At 34.5% G+C, this 22,530-nt stretch overlaps 1 protein-coding gene across 4 annotated transcripts in view; it reads left to right on the forward strand.

The window, feature by feature from the left end:
• The window catches only part of LOC142342898 (arrestin red cell-like), a 553,550-nt gene that overhangs the window by 510,570 nt on the left and 20,450 nt on the right, over nt 1-22,530 (forward strand). For 2 of the 4 annotated variants that reach the window (XM_075394553.1, XM_075394554.1), the window contains exons 8-11: nt 6,971-7,178; nt 7,491-7,720; nt 13,796-13,810; nt 19,105-19,188. In XM_075394553.1, the coding sequence (XP_075250668.1) occupies nt 6,971-7,178; nt 7,491-7,720; nt 13,796-13,810; nt 19,105-19,188 (537 nt within the window). The remainder of the gene's footprint in view (nt 1-6,970; nt 7,179-7,490; nt 7,721-13,795; nt 13,811-19,104; nt 19,189-22,530) is intronic. The other 2 variants (XM_075394555.1, XM_075394556.1) reach the window with 1 other exon arrangement.

A 22,530-nucleotide genomic window follows, 5' to 3' on the forward strand; every position in this document is an offset into this window, starting at 1 on the left:
AGTGGTTTTGCGGCGTGAAATTTTTTCGCTCTAAATTTAAAGTAGAATGAGAAAACGGTGTTTGAACAAAAATTCACTTTCTCGCTAATGGTTTTTTGTTCACATGCGGCGATTTCACTTTGGTTTTTCTGTTTTTCAATTTTTTGTTAGAATCAAATTTTTATTTCTCGCTAGTGGTTTTTTGTTCTCGCTAGCGGCATTTTGACATTGATTTTCTTTCTTTTTTTTTGGTTTTTTGATCTGATTTTTTTAGAAATGGTTTTAACAATTCACTCATGGTCCGTTCTAGGTCTAGTTTTTTGTTTAATTAATGAAATTTTTTATAAATGTACGTCAGGACTTGTCCTGCTATGTTTTTTTATTTCGTCGTCAAGATTTTTGTTACGACCATATGACGTCACAACCACTTCAAATATGCGTTTTGTTCATTCGTTCATACAATTTCAACTGAAGTGCGTGTGTGACGTCATTTTTCGCTCTTAGTGGAGCGAGTTTTTTTGTTCATTCGCGTGATTAAATTTTTGGTCACACTTGACTTACCTCACTCTCATAAATGACTTCCTCACTTTGAAATTCAAAGAGATAAGGTCAAATGGGTGTGTGTCACTCTTAATGAAGGTTATTTGATAGCAGCTAATAGAGGCAGCAAAAACTTAAATCGAATTTTAATCAAAACATAACATATCAGCCTTCAATGAAAAGACGATTTTTTCGGTCTGTCTTTTCTACTGTTTTTTTCGAGACTGCAGATCTACAAAGCTATTGCGGCTATTTTCTGGCAATCTGCCAGCTATGTTCTTCGTTTTGCGTGATCTAAATTTCTCTCCATTTCACAAGTGTCGACTGCTTAATTCATCAAGTGGCGTCAGTTCACTACTAAAAGTCAAATGAAAGCTGTGCCAAAATTGGTGTAATTTTTTGCTTTAAATTTTGTTTTTATGGTGAGAAAAGTAGACGTGAATAAAATTTTCACTAAGCTAGCGAACTTTGATAGCGGAAGGTTTTTACAAAGCCGTTTTTTATTTTTAACGTAACCCTATCGGATAATGTCGTTTTATTGCTCCCAAACGTAGTTTGTGGCATTTATTTTAGTCCTATGGTCTTTTTAAATGTTAAAATGTTTATCTTTCACTTGACCGATTTTTCTTCTGAACCTTTAAAATTTTTGTCCTCAAAAAAAAATTAGCAGGTGAAGCCTGGAGGGCATTAAAATGCTGAGCAGCTCTCTTAGAGTTTACGCCTTACTAGTCTAATTTATGGGATATACTGAAACTGTTTTTTGATTGGTGTTTCGTAATATTAAAAGATGGATTCCACCTCAGCCAACACCCCCTCCAACACATACTCACCCCCTTTAACACTTCCCTTGGCCACCGTCCGTCACCTGGCGATTTGAACCCCCTCTCCTGGAAGACTTATGGATCATCTGACATTAAAATGACTCCTTTTGAGCTATTTTTGCCCTTTTGCGCTGTTGGACGCTGTTTTAGCAGTTCTGTAATCTTGCGTTTAAACAGCATCAGGGAAATTTTTGTTAAACTTTGTTTGTTGATTTGATTGACTATTTTCAGATGCTTTTTGCTAAAAAATTTAGGAAATTTTTTGGCCAGTTTTTCTCTTGTTTTCGAGCGTATGGCCTATTTTTCTGAATTAAGCTTTTGGCATGAGATTTTCTCTTTCACTGATTAATCTAAGAGTTTATATAGGAATTGCTGCTAAACGTTTAGGAACTGCTGCTAAAGGTTTTTCTTGTTAATAGCCACCTCAGCTTCTCCGCCGGCTATTATTAATTGCTCTCAAACGAAGTTTGTAGCAATTATATTAGTCCTGTCGGTCTTTTTTTTTTATGCGATTTTTCGCTTGACCAATTTTTTGTCTGACGCTTTTGACTTTTCGTCCTCAAAAACGGGATAAACAGGTAGCGCCCAGCGGGCATTAAGTGCTCTTAGAGCCTTTCAGCTCCAACTGTTTTGGAGACTTATACTTACACTTTGAGTGTGAAGGGCGGTTCTTAGAAGTTGAAGACACCCCCACTGCTGACCCCCCCCCCCCACTATTGCCCCCCCCACCGCCCTGTTGCCCCCCCACCCCCCCACCCGACTGTCGCCACCCCCATCGGCACCCCCGTGCACCCTCCCCCCACCCGTGGCTAGCTACTGACGAACAACCGCTAGCTAAAAACGCAAATTTATACTAATTTTCACAATTTTTTTCAAGATTTTTGAAAATTTTTGTCAGTTTTTTAAGTTTTTTCAGCCCTAGCAGCCCTAGGTGTCAAGGAATCCACTCTAGGATTTGATAATAGGTTATTGAATAGTTTCTAGTGGTAATAGAATGGTTTCAACTTTTCAACACTGCGAATTTTTTGCATTTTTTTGGTAAATTTTGCAAATTTTTTCAATGTTTTTGAAAGTTTTTGTCGTTTTTTAGGTTTATTTAGCCTCAAGAGCCAAGGAACTTCCTCGAGGGTTTAATATTAGGTTACTATGTAGTTTCTAGAAGTAATGGAATCATTTTCAAGATTTAAACATCACGAATTTGAGCATTTTTTTGACAAAAATTGCTATATTTTTAAAATTTTTTGACATATTTTCATTATTCAAGATTTTTCAGCCTCAAGGTTCAGACAACCTCCTGAAGGGTTTGATAATACGTTGCTGCATAGTTTCTATTGGTAATAGAATGTTTTTCAAAATTTGAACATCACGATTTTTAGCAATTGTTGGATAAAACTTGAGTTTTTTTTTTCAAATTTTTCAAAATTTTTCATTATCTAAGTTCTTCCAGCCCCAGGAAACCTCGTATAGGCTTTGATAATAGGTTACCGAACAATTTTTATTGCGATAGAATAGTTTTGAACTTTTTAATATCACAAATTTTATCGATTTTTTAATAAACCTTATGATTTTTTGAATTTTTTTTGAAATTTTTGTCATTTTATTTGCAGTTTTTGAGTCCTTTGTTGAGTTTAACGATTAATACTGGCCAACGAAGCTTTTCAAGTCTTGCAGATGGGTTACATGACAAAAATCCAGAGGCAAAAAATGTTCTTTGAACATTTTCGTCACTGCGAAATGTGGAAAGTTTTCTTCTGAATTTTGCGCTTTCAGTTTTTTATATGATTTAGTTACTAACAAGGCTAGAATCTCATGGAAAAAATTTTTAGCTCTCTCTCTCTCTTTCTCTGTGTGTGTGTGTTGGTTGGCGTTTCTTTCCTTCTCTTTCTCGCTCACGTTTTACCTCGCACTCTCTCTCTCTCTCTCCTTAACTCTTTTGTTGACTTCAGCGGCTGTTATGTGGCGTGATAATATCGTCTATTACCCTAGCGTCACGCCTCTTCAATCAAGCGAAAGCTAACCTCGTTAAACAGTGGCTAGGTGCTGACAACCGCCCGCCGGTCGTTTGAGAGCAATTCGCCCGACGTTAGTCGGTTATGTTAGTGCTCCTATTTTTGTTTTTTACTTCGTCATACTAAATTTTTTCGCTTTACCTAAGTTCACAGCTTGTTCAACATTTTTCGTGAAATATTTTTGACTTCTCTAGGCTAGTTTCACTCTTCTCTCATTCTTCTAAGAGTGTTTTTTGATAGCAGTTGCTCAGCAAAGCAATTCAAAATAAACAGAGTCATTATCCAAACGAAATCAGAAATAGAAACGGGATAACCCATAAAGCCCAATTTTAGATGCCCGTTACTCGAACTTTGTTCTTAGTTACCATCTCTTATATGCTTATTGGTATTAAAACTAGCACGTGTTGTCTCACTGGGAAACAGAAGTATGTTCAGCTCCAAAATGACATTAAAACAGTTCGCATTTTAAAATTGTTTGTGTAAAAAAAAAAATCATTTTTTTAATTAGTTTTTTCTTCTATCAATTCCAATCTTGGTTATGGGAATCAACGGCGGCTATTTTCCGGCAATCTGCCCGGTAAGTTCTGCTTTTTTATTGTTGTTTATGGTTTCTCTGACTAGCTTTGTGTATTGTATTTCACTGATCGAACGGAAGAATTTAAGAAAGGTTGTCGGGAAGTAGCATTTTTTAAACGAACTTTCTATTTTTTTTGTTCGATTTCCTCGGTTTTCGCTGTATGTACCTAATGCATTTTATATCAGATTGTCTTTTTTTGAACGACGACTATTTGGATTGCAGGTTGTTGTGTCAATAGTGGTTTCGGTGGCGCAATTTGTGATATTTTCCAGATATCAACTTTCAATGTTTTTTCCTGTTATTGCTTTCAAATGATTAAAAATAATTAGTAGGCTCGTTATTTTTTCATCGAGTGGTTGACTGTGGCATAAGGCAATATATTGTTGGAGTCGGTTCCTGAATCTTCTGACTTTTTTCAAGATCTGTTCACAACTTCTAATGAATTTTGTAGTCAAATTGGAGTAGTGATTTTGGTTACGCCGAAACAGGAAGTGGAGCAAAAAGGATAGCTTTTGTGGCATATTTTTTTTTTCAATTTTATATTTAATTTGGTTCAGAAAACGGTATTTGAAAAAATGGCCTTCTCGATTGATTGTTTTTCTTTTTACATGCGACATTGTATCTTTTCTATATTTTTGGGAGTTTTTTTCCTGATGCTTTTTGAGCCCATTCCTAGTCAGTTTTATTTTTTTAGTCTGTGAAAGATCTCTAATTTGTAGGTCAAAACTTTTTCTGCTGTTTTTTATGCACTTCAAAGTATTTGGATTCTATTGGTATGCTCTATTTTAAAGGTCTGTCCACACTTTATCGACAATTTTCACGTCAGCGGGGAATCAAATTAGAGTGATGATTTTAGTCACGTTGAAATAGTTGAGGGAGCAAAAAGTCGAGTAGGTATGAGACATATTTTTTGGAAGCTACCTTTAAAGTGGACTGAGAATTTGGTGTGTGCACAAATTTTCGGGTTTTGAGATTTTTTCTTCACGTGCGTCAATTTGACTTCCCCTTTCAGTATTTTTCTTTTGAGTGCTTTTAATATGATACGTACGTGTTCTAATTGCATCTTTTTTGCAATTGCTTGAATTCATTAAAGGGAGTTTTATGCTTCTATCGCTTTGCCACTATTTGCGGATACGAAATAGTAGTGAATATTTGATTTTCGCGGCCTTCATTATTTCTGTTGTCTTATCATTTAGTATCATTATTTACAGTTCTGATTGGTTGCTAATGAGGCATAATTGAACCCTGTTATTGGTTTGAGTTAATTAAAAATGTTTTTCATGACTTTGGCACTGCGTTTTTGTGAATTTTTGAGATTGGCGAGTCTGTTGTATTTTTTTATCTTATCAATTTAATCTCATTAGTGACTGGTCTTCAGGTTGCTAATAGGTTTTTCGTTTGGTATGATTCTCTCAGTTCAAAGCTTATGCTTTCTATGTCTTTCACGCTATATTGTGTTGAAGAAGTCTGATCTAATTTTTGAGTTTTGCGTGTTTTTGTTGTTCGCTTGTCGGGTTACTTACAATATTTGATCTCGAAAATTATTATCGAGTTTTTGCGAAAATTCGTTAAGTTTTTGTTGTCTTATCATTTAGTCGCACTAATGACAGTTTTCATCGGAAATTAGATGCTGGCAGCAGTCTTTGTTCTGTTTTGACTTTTTTCAAAACACAAATATTGGTTTTTTATTCTTGCTTGTTTTTTTTTGTTTTTCTTGTTGTCTTGTCGCTTAGTCTGCAAAACATCAGTTCTTTTTGGCCCTCTTTGCGTCGTAATTCGTTTCAATTGTTTGGCTATAACTTTGAGCTGTAGATAAAGGATTTTGGCATGTGGGTATCAGGTTCTTTTGCTTTGATTCAAAGGTAATGGTATTTTTGCTAATTTCTTTAGTTTTTGTTTTTTTTTAGCTGATTCCCTGGGTATTGTAATGTGTAATCATTCTAAGAATGCATAGATTTGATATTTTAAGAACGTTTTGCTTAGTGATTCTTAAAACGCTGAATCTTGGAAAATTTTGTATAGTTTTCGTTTTTGTTCGTATTTGCGATTATATGATTAGTTTTGCGCTTTGTTGACTGTCTTAGTTTGATGTTGCTGTGAAAATGTTGAATGTTTTAATGCTTATTACTAATGATTCTAATCCCTGTATCCTCTCATTAAGGAACCAGATGAAATCCAAAATCGAAATGGTGTGCATTTTCGTCTTGTAATAAAATATTCTGTTCTTTTTGTTTAAATCAAAAGGCTTCATGGGAATCAATGGCGGCTATTTTACGGCGATCTGCTTGGTATTTGTGGTTAAATTTTGTTCCAGAAATCTTGTTTGCAATCAAAAGAGAAATGAGATGGTTTGATTGTATTTCATTGTTCGTCAAGTTCTGTTTTCTAAAGGATGTCTCGTATGTCATTGTGTGATGAAGAATTTTAAATCAGCTTAACATTGCATTTGAAATAGCAGTTAAGGAGAGTGCTTGATCGTCCGAATGTCTCTATTTACAAAAGGATTTTATAGATTAATTAGGAAGCCAGAATTTTGAAATTTACCGCTTTGTTTGGTCTCTTCAGCATTTTAATGATAACTGTCTTCATCGTTTCAAACCAAAGTTTTTTTTTTCAAGTTTATTTAGTAGTAGTTTATGAGTGACACTAAAATGTCGGGGAATTAGGAAAGTAAAAAAAAATAGAGTTTTGAATGAAAATACTCAACAAAAAAATAAAAATGCCTTTTTCGAAAAATAATGTGCTAAGCAGTTCCTAATTGCTCTTTATGAATTACACGTGTTTATAAACACAATTTAAAAAAATTAGTGCCAGTAGTGATAAAAGGGGGCCTGTCGCACACTTTTTGACACTTTTCCACCAAAACTCCCGCTTCCATCGGGATTGAACTTACGCCTACAAAAATTCAAATTTTTTGTTCTTCAGCGAAAGGCGTTTTGCTAGAAATGTGTCCCTTTTATCACTACTGGTGCCTTATTTTCTACATTGCTTTATTATCCAGTTTTTGCATTGGTTGTATTGTAATAAAAATATTGTGTTTTTAGGAATTCAGTGCGTCTGGCGATTCGAAAGCTGACGTATGCACCGAAGAAGCAAGCACCACAGCCCTCGGCAGAGACGAGTCGAGAATTCATCATGAGCAGTAATCCCCTGCACTTGGAGGCGAGTCTGGACAAGGAGATGTATTACCACGGAGAGAGCATTAGTGTCAACGTCACCATCACCAACAACTCAAACAAAAGCGTCAAGAAAGTAGGTGATGTCTGCTGGATATCAAATTGGATATGATGCATGGATTTTTATGGCATGTATTATCTTGGTAATGAAAAGAAACACGTTCAACGTGCATATGAAACTTTGAGGGAAGCAAGTTGATTCCTTGAATATATATTTCATGAATCCTAATTTTTTCATTGATCCACATCTAATTAATATCTGAAAAATTCAATGAAATATCTTTCCGTATTGTTGTCTGCTTTGCGTTAATTTGCAGAAATTAATCTGCAACGCAAAAGCCTTGAAAGCCTGTAACTGCATCAATGACGAAATGTGTTTGTTATCCAGGTGAAAGTGAGTGTACGTCAGATAGCAGACATCTGTCTGTTCTCCACAGCACAGTATAAGTGTCCAGTGGCAGAGTTGGAGAGTGAGGAACGGATGCCAGTGGGCCCCAGTCAGACACTCACCAAAGTGTACACTGTCACTCCCCTCCTCAGCGAGAACAAAGACAAGCGAGGCCTCGCACTCGATGGAAAATTGAAACACGAGGATACTAACCTAGCGTCATCCACAATGTAAGTGTCCTGCTCTGAGTTGTACCCATTCACATCTCACCACAATTAGAATAAAATACACAGGTGCAAATTGCTCTCACATAAATTACTAGCAATTATTCTCCTCATGGTGATCTTTCGACTTTGAAATGTGTCTTAGTTTTTTTACTGGTCTTCTGAAAATTTTGAGTTATAGAAGTTTTTTGTCTCTACGATTTTTTTTTCGTAAACCTCAGATAGTAAGTAATAGCTCTCAAACGAAGTTTCTAGCAATTAATTTAGTGCTACATGTCTTTTATGCAACTTTTCGTACTGCCGATTTGTCGTCACATCGTTTTTTGTCTGACCAACAAATTCCTGACTTAATTTCACGGTGCGAAGAGCAGCTCTTATGTTCGAGAGTTTTGGACCATCCTTCAGTTAAAGTTACGTTGTTGCCCACGTATAATGTGAGGCTAATTCGACATTTAAACCTCAGCTATTATTCAAGTTGAGGTCTTTGAGATGTTTTGAGCCTCTCCCTCCCCACCTCTTTAATCCTACCCTACCCCAGTCAATATTGAGGACCTTATTGTCAAAGAGTTTCAACAAATTAAATGTTATTTGGTTTTTTAATAGCCGCCTCAGCTTCTCAGCCAGCTATTATAGCGCTCCTTTTTACAATTCAAAGAATTTGAGTTGTATTGGTGCGCTGTGTTTGTTTTAAGATGTGTTCACACATTTTTCAATGACTTTGCTCTTCCAAAACGGGATAAACAGGTAAAGTCCAGCGGGTATTAAATTTCATTAGAGGCCCAAAGTGGACTTTAGTAGTCCCTCAAGTGCTTAAAGTGGTGCAGCTGCTGGGATGGCCTTAATTTAAGGTTAAAAGGTCATTTTTAGGAGTTTTTGGGCTCAAAATGGTGCAATTTTTCATGTTTTTTGTGATTTTTTTGAAGTTTTTTGTTTGATTAGTCTTAGGTTGAAGTTTTTCAAAAATTGATGACGGCCTTTTCTGCGACAAAATTGCTTGTTATGACCATTTTATGAGCTATATGTTTTGGTACTACAAACACAAACACACAAAATGATACTAATTTTTGAAATTTTTTTCAGGTTGTTTGAAAATTTTGTCATTTTTTGAGTTTTTTTAGCCCTAGGTGTCAAGAAACCTCTAGGGTTTGATAACGGACTTGATGATAGATTATTGCATAGTTTCTAGTAATAACGGAATGGTCTTTTTGCCATCATGAATTTTAGCATTTTTTGACAAAACTTGCAATTTTTTTCACATTTTTTTTTTACATTTATTGTCATTATTCAAGTTGTTTGAGTCCCAGGGGCCAGAAAACCTCATTAGGGGTTGGATAATAAGTTAATGAATCATTTTTAATTGCCATGGAATAGGTTTGAACTTTTGAATTTTACAAATTTTAGCAATTTTTTTTTACCAAATTCGCATTTCAGGTTTTTTTTTTGAAAGTTCTCATTTTTTCAGTTTTTCCAGCTTCAGGGACCAGGAAATCTTCTTTGAGGTTTGTTAATAGGTTTGCATAGTTTCTAGTAACAATAGAATGGTTGTTAGCATTTTAATGTCTCGAATTTTAGCATTTTTTTTGATAAAATCTGCAATTTTTTTAAGGTTTTTCTGAAGTTTTAGTCAGTTTTTGATATTCGTCCATTCTCAAGTGCAAGAAAATCTATTCCACGTTCTGATAAAAAGTAACTGCAGGGTTTTTAGTTTCAATGGTTTTGTTTTCAGCAATTTAACCTTTCGACTTTTAGAAGTTGTTTTGATAGAATTTGCAAATTTTTACAAGTTTTTTCAAAACATTTGTATTTTATTTTTTTTCTTGCTTCAGTAGACAGTAACCTCATCCAGGGTTTGATAATATAATTTTAAATAGTTGCTAGGGAACAACTGAATGGCTTTCAATAATTTAATAGAGCGAAATTCTATTTTTTGAAGTTTGAAATTTTTTCTAGAAATTATTGCCTATCGATCTATGAGACAATGAGTTTTTAAATGCTTGGAATTTGGTCACTGGATAGCCTCTTAAGACACAGAAATGTTTGTGAACATATTTATTTCACAATTTTCAACATTTTCTTTTTTGCCATTGATTTCTTTTTTTCTTAAATTTTGGTCATTTTCGAGTTAATCGATCTTCAAGGGCCAATGAATGTTTTTCAGGTCTCGCATATGAATTACTGGACCGGTTTCAGAAACAAAAGATGCTTTCAACATTTTTTTGCGAAGGTATTTTTATAGGGAAAAATTTTGCCTTAGGTTTAAAAGCTTAAGAGTTTTAGCAATGAGTATGTTTCTGTTTAGTTTTGATTCTTTTAGTTTCTCAATTTTTGGATGATTTTTGTGTTCTGTCCGGCATTGTTCAATTGATCTGCTGGTCAGGTAGAGTAAGTCTGAGTTTTTCATTCAACTCTTTGAATTGTATTTCAGGACTTGTCCTGCTATGTTTTTTTTTACTTCGTCGAATTTTTTTTCGCTTTACCATTTTGCCGCTTTTTCAGCATTTTGCGTGAAATCTTTTTGACTTCTCTAGGCTTGTTTTTCTCTTCCCTCATTCTGCTAAAAGTGAATTTGAACATCAGTTGCTAAGCAAAGCAATTCAAAATGAACAGAGTCAGAATAAAAAATTGAAGTCAGAAATAGAAACGGGATAAACCCAAAAAGCCCAATTTTAGATGCCCGCTATTTGAATGTCGTTCCTATAAGTCTTAGTTACCATCTCTTATGCTTATTGGTATTAATAGTAGCCCCTGTAGCCTCTCTCTAAGAAACAGAAGTATGTTCAACGACGAAATGCCATCAAAATAAATCGGACTTAAAAAATGTTTTTGTACAAAATTCTCTTTTTGATATCTTCTATTCTTTCAATCCCAATCATGCTTATTGGAATCAACGGCGGCTATTTTCCGGCAATCTGCCGGGTATGTTTACACATTTTCATGATTTTTGAAGTCAAATTGGAGTAGTAATTTGGTCACGCCGAAACAGGAAGTGGAGCTAAAAAGTGAGTGGTTTTGCGTCGTGAAATTTTTTTGCTCTAATTTTAGAGTAGAGTGAAAACAGTATTTGAGCAAAATTTCGCTTTCTCGCTAGTGGTTTTTTTTCTTCACATGCGGCAATTTCACTTTGATTTTTACTGTATTTTCAATTTTTTGGATTGGATTGTTTTCTAAATGGTTTTCCCAATCCATTCATCTTTCATTCTAGACCTAGTTTTTTGTTTGAACCAAATTTCAATTTATCGCTATTGGTTTTTTGTTCACATGCAGAATTTGACATTATTTTCTGATTTTTTTATTTATTACAAATGGTTTTCCCAAATCAGTCATAGTCAGTTCTTGGTTTAATTTTTGATTAGTCAATGAAAATTCTTGGAATTGTCGGTCAGGACTTGTCCTGCTGTGTTTTTTTGCTTTACCTTAGTTCACAGCTTGTTCATTTTGCGTGAAATCTTTTTGACTTCTCTAGGGTCACTCTTCCCATTCTGTTAAAAGTGGTTTGGGACAGCAGTTGCTCAGCCAGCAAAGCAATTCGAAATGAACAGAGTTAATATCAAAAAACAAAATCAGAAATGGAAACGAGATAAACCCGTAAAGCCCAAATTTAGATGCCCGTTACTCAAACATTGTTCTTGGTTACCGTCTCTAATGCTTATTGGTATTGATACTAGCCCCTGTGTTTTTTGTTTTTGAGTTTCTGATGTTACGAGATGTCAAATTGGAAGAAGTCAAACTGATCTAGTCGAAGCCAAAAAAGTTAAACTTTGTCCAACTGCTTTTTGAAGGGGTTTAAAATTGGTTTTTGAACAAATTTTCTGTTTTTGAGAATTTTTCGTAAGTGCGTCGGTAAGATTTGCTTTTCTGTTTTTCTCTTGATTTGTTTTACTTGAATGCTATTAAAAGTTGAAATGATTGTGCTGATGTTGCAGTTGGTCGAAACCCTCCATGGGTACCTAATTGTTTAGATGACTTAACCACTATTTGTTAAAAATTGGTCAGTTTGTTTGTGTAGCTCATTATCTTTTTACTCGGTGTGATTTGTCAGAAGTCTCACAAAGCGTTCACAAATAAGTATTCACAAAATATCTGTGAATTTTTGAGTTTGCCCCAATGTTTGTTATGGATCTGTTTTTGTCTCTTAGATCAACCAATAACGTCGAATTTCTGGCTAAGGGAAATTTATTTATTCAGGTTACTAACGGCTTTAATGACTTTGACACATCATTATCAAACAAATATCACTTATTTTTCTGTTTTCCAGTGTTTACTGTTGCTTCTTCGCCTTTTTATTTAGTCTCAAGTGAAAATTAAGTCATTTGGAATTTTCCCTGAATTTGTTAACTGTTGTGACTTGGTTTTTTTGATTTTTGCCAGAGACAATAGATTTTTTTGATTTATGCCAGAAGTCCTATGTATTTTGCTCTCTCTCATTGGTTGTGCAATTTAGTGCATATTTTTTAATAGCCGCCGTCAGCCTCTCAGGTGCTATTATTTAGGCGCTCTCCTTTTAATCTGCTTTACCTTTTGATCACGTTTTCGGTTTTACATTAGTCACGATTTTACTTCTGACTTACTTCACTCACTGTTTCAACTGAATGGATTTTAAATTCTTTCACGTATTGTTTTACGTAATGTAGTAAATACGGTCAAAGTCAAAAGAGCAAAATCAAAATAAACAGGATAAAAATATAAAGCCCGGTCATTAAGTCATAATGCATTAGTTTATCAAAGTTCATTAAAGCGATTGCTAGCTGACGTTGTTATTATGCTTAATAGCCTTCAATTTAGAAGCTGCATTAAATGTAATTTTGGAATCGAACCAAATATGCAGAGTTTACACACCAAATAAGAACAATTTGACACTTTTAAAAATGCTGTCAATTTCTATCTCTTATTTTTTTTCTTTCTGTTTTAATCCCAATGTGGGTCAAGCTGGTCAACGGCGGCTATTTTTCAACAGTTTGCCGGCTATGTTTAAACATTATTTAACATGTCTTCTTTGGATTAGTATTATGCAAAAACTCTGTTGACTATCGGAAGTTGCGTTCTTGTAATAAGGGTGACAGCCAGGTCTTCGCTTGTTTTCAGTTATTCTGATTAATAGCCGCCCTCATCTTCTCAGCCGGCTATTATAGCGCTCCTATTTTTTTTTACTTTGTCGGATAAATAAATGTTTCGCTTTACCTCATTTTTACCGCTTTTTCAACATTTTGCGTGAAATCTTTTTGACTTCTCTAGGCTAGTTTCTCTCTTCTCTCATTCTGCTAAAAGTGATTTTGAACATCAGTTGCTCAGCAAAGCAGTTCAAAATGAACAGAGTCAGTATAAAAAATTGAAGTCAGAAGTAGAAACGGGATAAACCCATAAAGCCCAATTTTAGATGCCCGCTATTTGAACGTCGTTCCCATAAGTCTTAGTTACCATCTCTAATGCTTATTGGTATTGATAGTAGCCCCTGTAGCCTCTCTCTAAGAAACAGAAATATGTTCAACTACGAAATGCCGGCAAAATAAATCGGACTTAAAAAATGTTTTTGTACAAAAATCTTTTTTTTCAATATCTTCTATTCTTTCAACCCCAATCATGCTTATTGGAATCAACGGCGGCTATTTTTCGGCAATCTGCCGGATATGTTTAGTATTGGCATTGTGCTTAATGGCCTCCAATTTATGTTGCCAAGTTTAGTGTTTTAATGTAATTAATCTGATGAGTAAATAAGAGCCTTTTTGGACATTCCATTTTGACAAACAAAGGTTATTTTAGTAAATTTCTCTCCTCCCATTTTTTTGTGTCCCAGTGCCGTCATAGGTCAGTAGGGTCAAGGAAGATAATTTCCGGCAATCTACCGGCTATTTTTTTAATTTAATACTGTTTGATAACTCAAATTGGTAAATTGATTTGTATTTAACATTGTTTCTTTGCCTTAGTGTGAATATTTTCGTTTGAATAGTTGCAGATCTTAAGAATAATAAAGTCTTCTTTTTGCTGAGTATGTGGCAAAATTCTTCATCTGTGTAATATAAGTATTGATCTTGATGACAATTCTGAGTGATGTTGTTGCATAATGCGTGTTGCACTATTGTTCAGACTTCCTTCAGACAGGTAAGCTTTTCACAACTCACTCTTTACTCTTTACAGAGGAGGATTTTTATTGGTGGAGAAACTGGTTGTTGCATATTTACCCCTTGGAAGTGGAATCATTCAATACAAGACCTGTTATTCATTCGTTCACTTTATTAATGGGCAGTGGAAGGTGACCAGAGCAGTATATCGAAACACAGTAGCGATAGTCAAAAGAAAGAATTGGGACAATGAATCAAAAGCGAGATTCAATTTTTTATCCAAGAGGCCAAATCTTCACTTTGCTTGATTGTGATTATTTGTTACATTTAGTGCACTGATAGTAGAAGATTAGGTATCGAAATTCGTTGACGGAAAGTTCCAAAAAGTGCGGCCTACAGAGAGGGCATATACATAGACTGTAGTCAACTATATTTAAGAACTCGATAATAATCTAGATTATAGTACTCTAGAATAACTATAAATTTAAGAAGTTTTCAGCTATTGAATTTCACTGGCAGCTGAAGCTAATGGCCAGAACTCGGGGAGGCTTTTAAATGATTTCACTGCAGCCGAGTAGAATTAGAATTGATTTTATATATAATATAATGAATTCGTCTTGAATTAAAAAGAATAAAAAAATTACACAAGTCTGAACTGATCTGAAACCCCGGTAAAGGCGGCCCAAGTATACTTGACACATTTCCATCACAGAAAACAAAATTAGGCCCAGATTACAAAGAAAATTGCGATTTTCTGTTCACTTTCTATTTACTTTCCCGTTTTTTTTCAAAATATTAACCATGTGCTATCTACTGTCCTTTCGTCTTATTGTCTAGTCTCCTCTCATTGGAAGCGCTCTTGCATATTGCGGCATGCACGGTCGTTTGGGCTAACTTTATTGAGCTAATTTGTCGGAATGATAGGAAAGTTCAAAGAAAAATAATTAACTTTTTGTTAAGTCTTGGTTAATATACCGTTAACTGTTTTGTTTTTGGGTTTCTGATGTTACGAGATGTCAAATTGGAAGAAGTCAAACTGATCTAGTCGAAGCCAAAAAAGTTAAACTTTGTCCAACTGCTTTTTGAAGGGGTTTAAAATTGGTTTTTGAACAAATTTTCTGTTTTTGAGAATTTTTCGTAAGTGCGTCGGTAAGATTTGCTTTTCTGTTTTTCTCTTGATTTGTTTTACTTGAATGCTATTAAAAGTTGAAATGATTGTGCTGATGTTGCAGTTGGTCGAAACCCTCCATGGGTACCTAATTGTTTAGATGACTTAACCACTATTTGTTAAAAATTGGTCAGTTTGTTTGTGTAGCTCATTATCTTTTTACTCGGTGTGATTTGTCAGAAGTCTCACAAAGCGTTCACAAATAAGTATTCACAAAATATCTGTGAATTTTTGAGTTTGCCCCAATGTTTGTTATGGATCTGTTTTTGTCTCTTAGATCAACCAATAACGTCGAATTTCTGGCTAAGGGAAATTTATTTATTCAGGTTACTAACGGCTTTAATGACTTTGACACATCATTATCAAACAAATATCACTTATTTTTCTGTTTTCCAGTGTTTACTGTTGCTTCTTCGCCTTTTTATTTAGTCTCAAGTGAAAATTAAGTCATTTGGAATTTTCCCTGAATTTGTTAACTGTTGTGACTTGGTTTTTTTGATTTTTGCCAGAGACAATAGATTTTTTTGATTTATGCCAGAAGTCCTATGTATTTTGCTCTCTCTCATTGGTTGTGCAATTTAGTGCATATTTTTTAATAGCCGCCGTCAGCCTCTCAGGTGCTATTATTTAGGCGCTCTCCTTTTAATTTGCTTTACCTTTTGATCACGTTTTCGGTTTTACATTAGTCACGATTTTACTTCTGACTTACTTCACTCACTGTTTCAACTGAATGGATTTTAAATTCTTTCACGTATTGTTTTACGTAATGTAGTAAATACGGTCAAAGTCAAAAGAGCAAAATCAAAATAAACAGGATAAAAATATAAAGCCCGGTCATTAAGTCATAATGCATTAGTTTATCAAAGTTCATTAAAGCGATTGCTAGCTGACGTTGTTATTATGCTTAATAGCCTTCAATTTAGAAGCTGCATTAAATGTAATTTTGGAATCGAACCAAATATGCAGAGTTTACACACCAAATAAGAACAATTTGACACTTTTAAAAATGCTGTCAATTTCTATCTCTTATTTTTTTTCTTTCTGTTTTAATCCCAATGTGGGTCAAGCTGGTCAACGGCGGCTATTTTTCAACAGTTTGCCGGCTATGTTTAAACATTATTTAACATGTCTTCTTTGGATTAGTATTATGCAAAAACTCTGTTGACTATCGGAACTTGCGTTCTTGTAATAAGGGTGACAGCCAGGTCTTCGCTTGTTTTCAGTTATTCTGATTAATAGCCGCCCTCATCTTCTCAGCCGGCTATTATAGCGCTCCTATTTTTTTTACTTTGTCGGATAAATAAATGTTTCGCTTTACCTCATTTTTACCGCTTTTTCAACATTTTGCGTGAAATCTTTTTGACTTCTCTAGGCTAGTTTCTCTCTTCTCTCATTCTGCTAAAAGTGATTTTGAACATCAGTTGCTCAGCAAAGCAGTTCAAAATGAACAGAGTCAGTATAAAAAATTGAAGTCAGAAGTAGAAACGGGATAAACCCATAAAGCCCAATTTTAGATGCCCGCTATTTGAACGTCGTTCCCATAAGTCTTAGTTACCATCTCTAATGCTTATTGGTATTGATAGTAGCCCCTGTAGCCTCTCTCTAAGAAACAGAAATATGTTCAACTACGAAATGCCGGCAAAATAAATCGGACTTAAAAAATGTTTTTGTACAAAAATCTTTTTTTTCAATATCTTCTATTCTTTCAACCCCAATCATGCTTATTGGAATCAACGGCGGCTATTTTTCGGCAATCTGCCGGGTATGTTTAGTATTGGCATTGTGCTTAATGGCCTCCAATTTATGTTGCCGAGTTTAGTGTTTTAATGTAATTAATCTGATGAGTAAATAAGAGCCTTTTTGGACATTCCATTTTGAGAAACAAAGGTTATTTTAGTAAATTTCTCTCCTCCCATTTTTTTGTGTCCCAGTGCCGTCATAGGTCAGTAGGGTCAAGGAAGATAATTTCCGGCAATCTACCGGCTATTTTTTTTAATTTAATACTGTTTGATAACTCAAATTGGTAAATTGATTTGTATTTAACATTGTTTCTTTGCCTTAGTGTGAATATTTTCGTTTGAATAGTTGCAGATCTTAAGAATAATAAAGTCTTCTTTTTGCTGAGTATGTGGCAAAATTCTTCATCTGTGTAATATAAGTATTGATCTTGATGACAATTCTGAGTGATGTTGTTGCATAATGCGTGTTCTCACTATTGTTCAGACTTCCTTCAGACAGGTAAGCTTTTCACAACTCACTCTTTACTCTTTACAGAGGAGGATTTTTATTGGTGGAGAAACTGGTTGTTGCATATTTACCCCTTGGAAGTGGAATCATTCAATACAAGACCTGTTATTCATTCGTTCACTTTATTAATGGGCAGTGGAAGGTGACCAGAGCAGTATATCGAAACACAGTAGCGATAGTCAAAAGAAAGAATTGGGACAATGAATCGAAAGCGAGACTCAATTATTTATCCAAGAGGCCAAATCTTCACTTCGCTTGATTGTGATTATTTGTTACATTTAGTGCACTGATAGTAGAAGATTAGGTATCGAAATTCGTTGACGGAAAGTTCCAAAAAGTGCGGCCTACAGAGAGGGCATATACATAGACTGTAGTCAACTATATTTAAGAACTCGATAATACTCTAGATTATAGTACTCTAGAATAACTATAAATTTAAGAAGTTTTCAGCTATTGAATTTCACTGGCAGCTGAAGCTAATGGCCAGAACTCGGGGAGGCTTTTAAATGATTTCACTGCAGCCGAGTAGAATTAGAATTGATTTTATATATAATATAATGAATTCGTCTTGAAATAAAAAAAATAAAAAAATTACACAAGTCTGAACTGATCTGAAACCCCGGTAAAGGCGGCCCAAGTATACTTGACACATTTCCATCAGAGAAAACAAAATTAGGCCCAGATTACAAAGAAAATTGCGATTTACTGTTCACTTTCTATTTACTGTCCCGTTTTTTTTTCAAAATATTAACCATGTGCTATCTACTGTCCTTTCGTCTTATTGTCTAGTCTCCTCTCATTGGAAGCACTCTTGCATATTGCGGCATGCACTGTCGTTTGGGCTAACTTTATTGAGCTAATTTGTCGGAATGATAGGAAAGTTCAAAGAAAAATAATTAACTTTTTGTTAAGTCTTGGTTAATATACCGTTAACTGTTTTGTTTAAAGATATGCTTTTGAGTTACTTTGACAACATATGAGTTTGTTTTTATTATGCTTAAGTAATTTCATGAATTCATTCGATTTGCATAACAAATGGATTTGGTATTGTAAAAAACTAAGGTACGAACTTAGAAGCTGCGAGCTGCAGTTTGTAGAATTTATGCGATAGGTCAATCCAAAATACTTCAGCAAAGGGTCCGGACAAATGTACCTAATTTACCGAAAGACGCAAAATGTACTCAATTTTTTAGCCTATTGTTGAAATCATCTGAAAGACTGTAACTAATATATTAGGAGTTCATAATTGCAATGAAAACGCTGAAAGATGCTCAAATGATTTTGATAGTACAAGAAACATTCTAATCATTTGCGTCTGCGGTTGATCTATTTTTGGTTATTTTCCGTTCAAATTATTTTGCATTCGAGACTAATACGTAATATTTCAATTAATAATTAACAGTTCATTCAGTTCATGAGCATCGAATATTTATTACAGGTAATAAATGTCTATCGTTCTGTGCATACAAAATAACTAATTAATGGTGGCGTTTGGTAGGAGGGATTTTGAAAGGTTCAACAATGTGGCTTCTATCTATTTGGCTTTTAAGTGCTCAACTTTTCAGTTAACTTGGCTTTTAAGCCATTATTTGCATATAAATAAAGTTGGTACCTCTATAGCTAATTGTTCTTAAATCGATTTGAAGAGTTGCATTAACTGTGCAAGATTCGGCTTAGCTTCCGACACTAATCGAAAATCACGGTTCACTGCTGAGAAGCTTTAAGATTTCAGGAAATTCGATATCCCACATTCGTGAATTTTAAGCCTTCAATTTAGTTTAATCAGGTTAAATTGTGCAATTTGGTAACGATTTGATTTCATGCTGCTTCATGCCACGCATTATCCAAACTGTATTCACTTGCTGCTAATAGAAATATTTTATGAGTGATGGATTAACAAGTGTTTTTGTTTGTTGCAGAATAGCGGACCCAGCCCAAAAGGAGAATTTGGGCATCATTGTGCAGTATAAGGTCAAAGTGAAGCTAATCGTCGCTTTTGGAGGGTAAGTGTTGCCAAACTGGGTTTCAATTGAAGGAACTTGACCTAATCTGATTGATTCTCAGAATGTGAATGCATATAACGCCTGTCTCTCAATTTGAAGCATGGGTGTGAGTGGTGGGATTTTGCAGCTCTTTGTCATCCATCCCCTAGTTCAATTGAAGAGGATAGATCTTTACGCTGGTCGCTTTTTTCGTACATTCAAATTTGACCGGTTCTTGTTTTTCTCAAGCAGTAACATGAAAAACATAGAAAGAAAACTTAGCCAGAAAAAACCTGCCAAAATTTGACATAAGAATTTTTTACTAGTGAAATATTGAGTAACTTGGTGTCATGCAATTATTGTTAAATTTGGAACCATCATCGGCTTGATACAAAATCGAGATCTATCGACTCTATGTTATAACATTGCAATTGGTACTGTTTAATAGCCGCCGTCAGCCTCTGAAACGGCTATTATTTAGGCGCTCTCCTGTCATTTTTAAGATCTGTTCACACATTTTTATGACCTTTTCGCGACTTTGGTTACGCCAAAACAGGAAGTGGAGCGAAAAAGCGAGTGCTTTTGCGGCGTAATTTTTTATGCTCTTATTTTAACGTAGAGTGAGAAAACGGTGTTTGAACAAAAATTCGCTTTCTCGCTAGTGTTTTTTTTGTTTACGTGCGGCAATTTCACTTCGATTTTTACTTGTTTTTTTTTGGATAGAAAATTTTTCTAAATAGTTTTCCCAATCTATTCCTCATTTTACGCCTAGTTTTTTGTTTGAACCAAATTTCCATTTCTCGCTATTAGTATTTTGTTCATATGAGGCATTTTGACATCGATTTTCTGTTTTTTTTATTGATTGCTCTCAAGCAAAGTTTGTAGCAATTATATTAGTCCTGTCGGTCTTTTTTGTGCCATTTTTCGCTTGACCGATTTTTCGTCTGACGCTTTTGACTTTTCGTCCTCAAAAACGGGATAAACAGGTAGCGCCCAGCGGGCATTAAGTGCTCTTAGAGCTTTTCAGCTCTGTTTCAGCTCAAACTGTTTTGGATCCTTATATTTATGGTGTGAAGGGCGGTTCTTAGAGGTTGAAGACACCCCACCCCACTGTTGATCCACTGATGCCCCTTCCCCCCTTCAGCCACCAGTGCACCCCCTCCCCCCGTTGGGTACTGACGAACAAACACGCAATTTTATTCTAATTTTCGCAATTTTTAAGTTTCTCTGAAAATATTTGTCAGTTTTTGAGTTCTTTCAGCCCTGGGTGTCAAGGAAACTCCTCTAGTATTTTATAATAGGTTATTGCATAGTCTCTAATGGTAGTGCAATTGTTTCAACAATTTTAACATCACGAATTTTAGCATTTGACAAAACTTGCAAATTTTTTCAGTTTTTTTCATTCATTTTTCTTTATTCTCGTCTTTCCGGACGCAAGGAGCAGAAAACTTCCTTAAGCGTTTGATAAAAAGTTACTAAAAAAATTTTAATTGCCTCATAATAGCTTTCATTTTTTTAATTAAGCAATTTTTTTTATAAAACTTGCATTTGTTTCATGTTTTTTCTGAAATTCTGTCTTTTTTTAGGTTTTCCAGTCTCAAGAGCCAGCGAACCTCCTGGAAATAGGTTGCTGCATTGCTTCTAGTGGTAGGAGAAGGGTATCCAGCGTTTTAACATCACGAACTTTGGCAATTTTTGATGAAAATTGCAAATTTTTTTTAAGTTTATAAAATTTTTTTATTATCTTAAGTTTTCCGAGACCCAGGAGCCAGGAAGTCTCCTATAGCGTTCGATATTAGGGTATTAAAAATTTATATTGGCCATGGAATGGTTTTCATCATTTTATTATTGCAAATTTTTACAAAATTTTGATAAAGATTGCAATTTTTTTCAGTTTTTTAGAGATTTTTGTCGGTTTTTAGGTTTCTCCGAACTCAAGGACCACCCAACCTCCACCAGGGTTTGATAATAGGTTACTGCATAGTTTCTAGTGGCAATGGAATGATTTTTCAACATTTTACTATCACGAATTTTATCAATTTTTTTGACAAAATCTGCAATTTTTTCAAGTTTTTTTTCGAAAATTTGTCATTTTTAGGTTTCTCCAAACTGAACGACTAGCGAACCTCCTCGTGGGTTTGATTATTACTGCATAGCTTCTAGATGTAATTGAATGTTTTTCAGGATTTTAATATCAACAATTTATAAATTTTTGCAATTTTTAAAGTTTTTTGAATCTTTTTGAATTTTTTTCATCATTTTTCCGGCACCAGGATCCTAGTTCTCCTCAAGGTATGATGATACGCTGTCGCATAGTTTCTACAGTTAATGGAATGATTATCAATGTTTTAATGACTCCAGCTTTAACAATTTTCCAGCAATTTAATTTTTGTCAGTTTTTCGGAAAATTGTTGTTCCCAGTTTATGGATCTTTATGAGCCAGTGAAACCTTTTAAAGCTTAAAATAGAGATACTGGATTTTCTGTTGAGACAGTGAAATTGTTTTGAAGATTTTAATATATTGAATTGCAGCAAGATTTTGGTAAAATTTGCGATTTTCAAAATTTTGGAATATTTTTGTCCTTCTACGATCATTACTGGCCAACGAAGCTTTTCAAGTCAAGCAGATGAGTTAATTGACATAAATGCAGAGAAAAAATGTTGTGAACTTTTTCACTGCAAAATCTGGAAGCTTTTTTAAATTTTGCAATATTTTGCAGTTTTTTAAAGTATCAGTTTTTTATTTGATTTATTTACTAAAAACGCTAGAAAACTAAAAGATGCAGAGTCGAATCCAGCGAAAGCTAGCCTCACTAAACTCTGGCTAGCTACTGAAAAAGTCAACTGCTCGCCGGTCCTTTGAGAGCAATTCGTTTGAGTCTCTTGTCTCGTCTGATTTTTTTTAGAAATGGTTTTCCCAATTCACTCATAGTCTGTTCTAGGTCTAGATTTTTGTTTAGTCATTGAAAATTCTTTGAACTGTACGTCAGAACTTGTCCTGGTATGTTTTTTTAATTGTCTTTACCTTTTGATCTCATTTTTCCTTTTACATAAGTCACGATTTTCACGTGTGACTTCTGACTAACCTCACTCTATTTTTCAGCTGAATGGATTCTAAACTCTTTCATGCATTCAATTACGCAATGTAATGAATACGGTCATTGTCAAGAGCAAAATCAAAAGAAATGGGATAAATCGAAAAAGCCGGGTCATTAAGTCATAAAGCGTTAAGTTATCAATGTTCATTATAGCGATTGCTAGCTGATATTAGTATTAAGCTTAATGCTTTTCAGTTTAGAAGCTGAAGTAAGTATAGTATTAGGATTTAACTCAAATTGCAAACCGAATTAGAACAATTTTTAA

Source organism: Convolutriloba macropyga, chromosome 7, assembly GCF_964194025.1.
Source record: "Convolutriloba macropyga chromosome 7, txConMacr16.3, whole genome shotgun sequence".
NCBI classification, from domain to species: Eukaryota; Metazoa; Xenacoelomorpha; order Acoela; family Convolutidae; genus Convolutriloba; species Convolutriloba macropyga.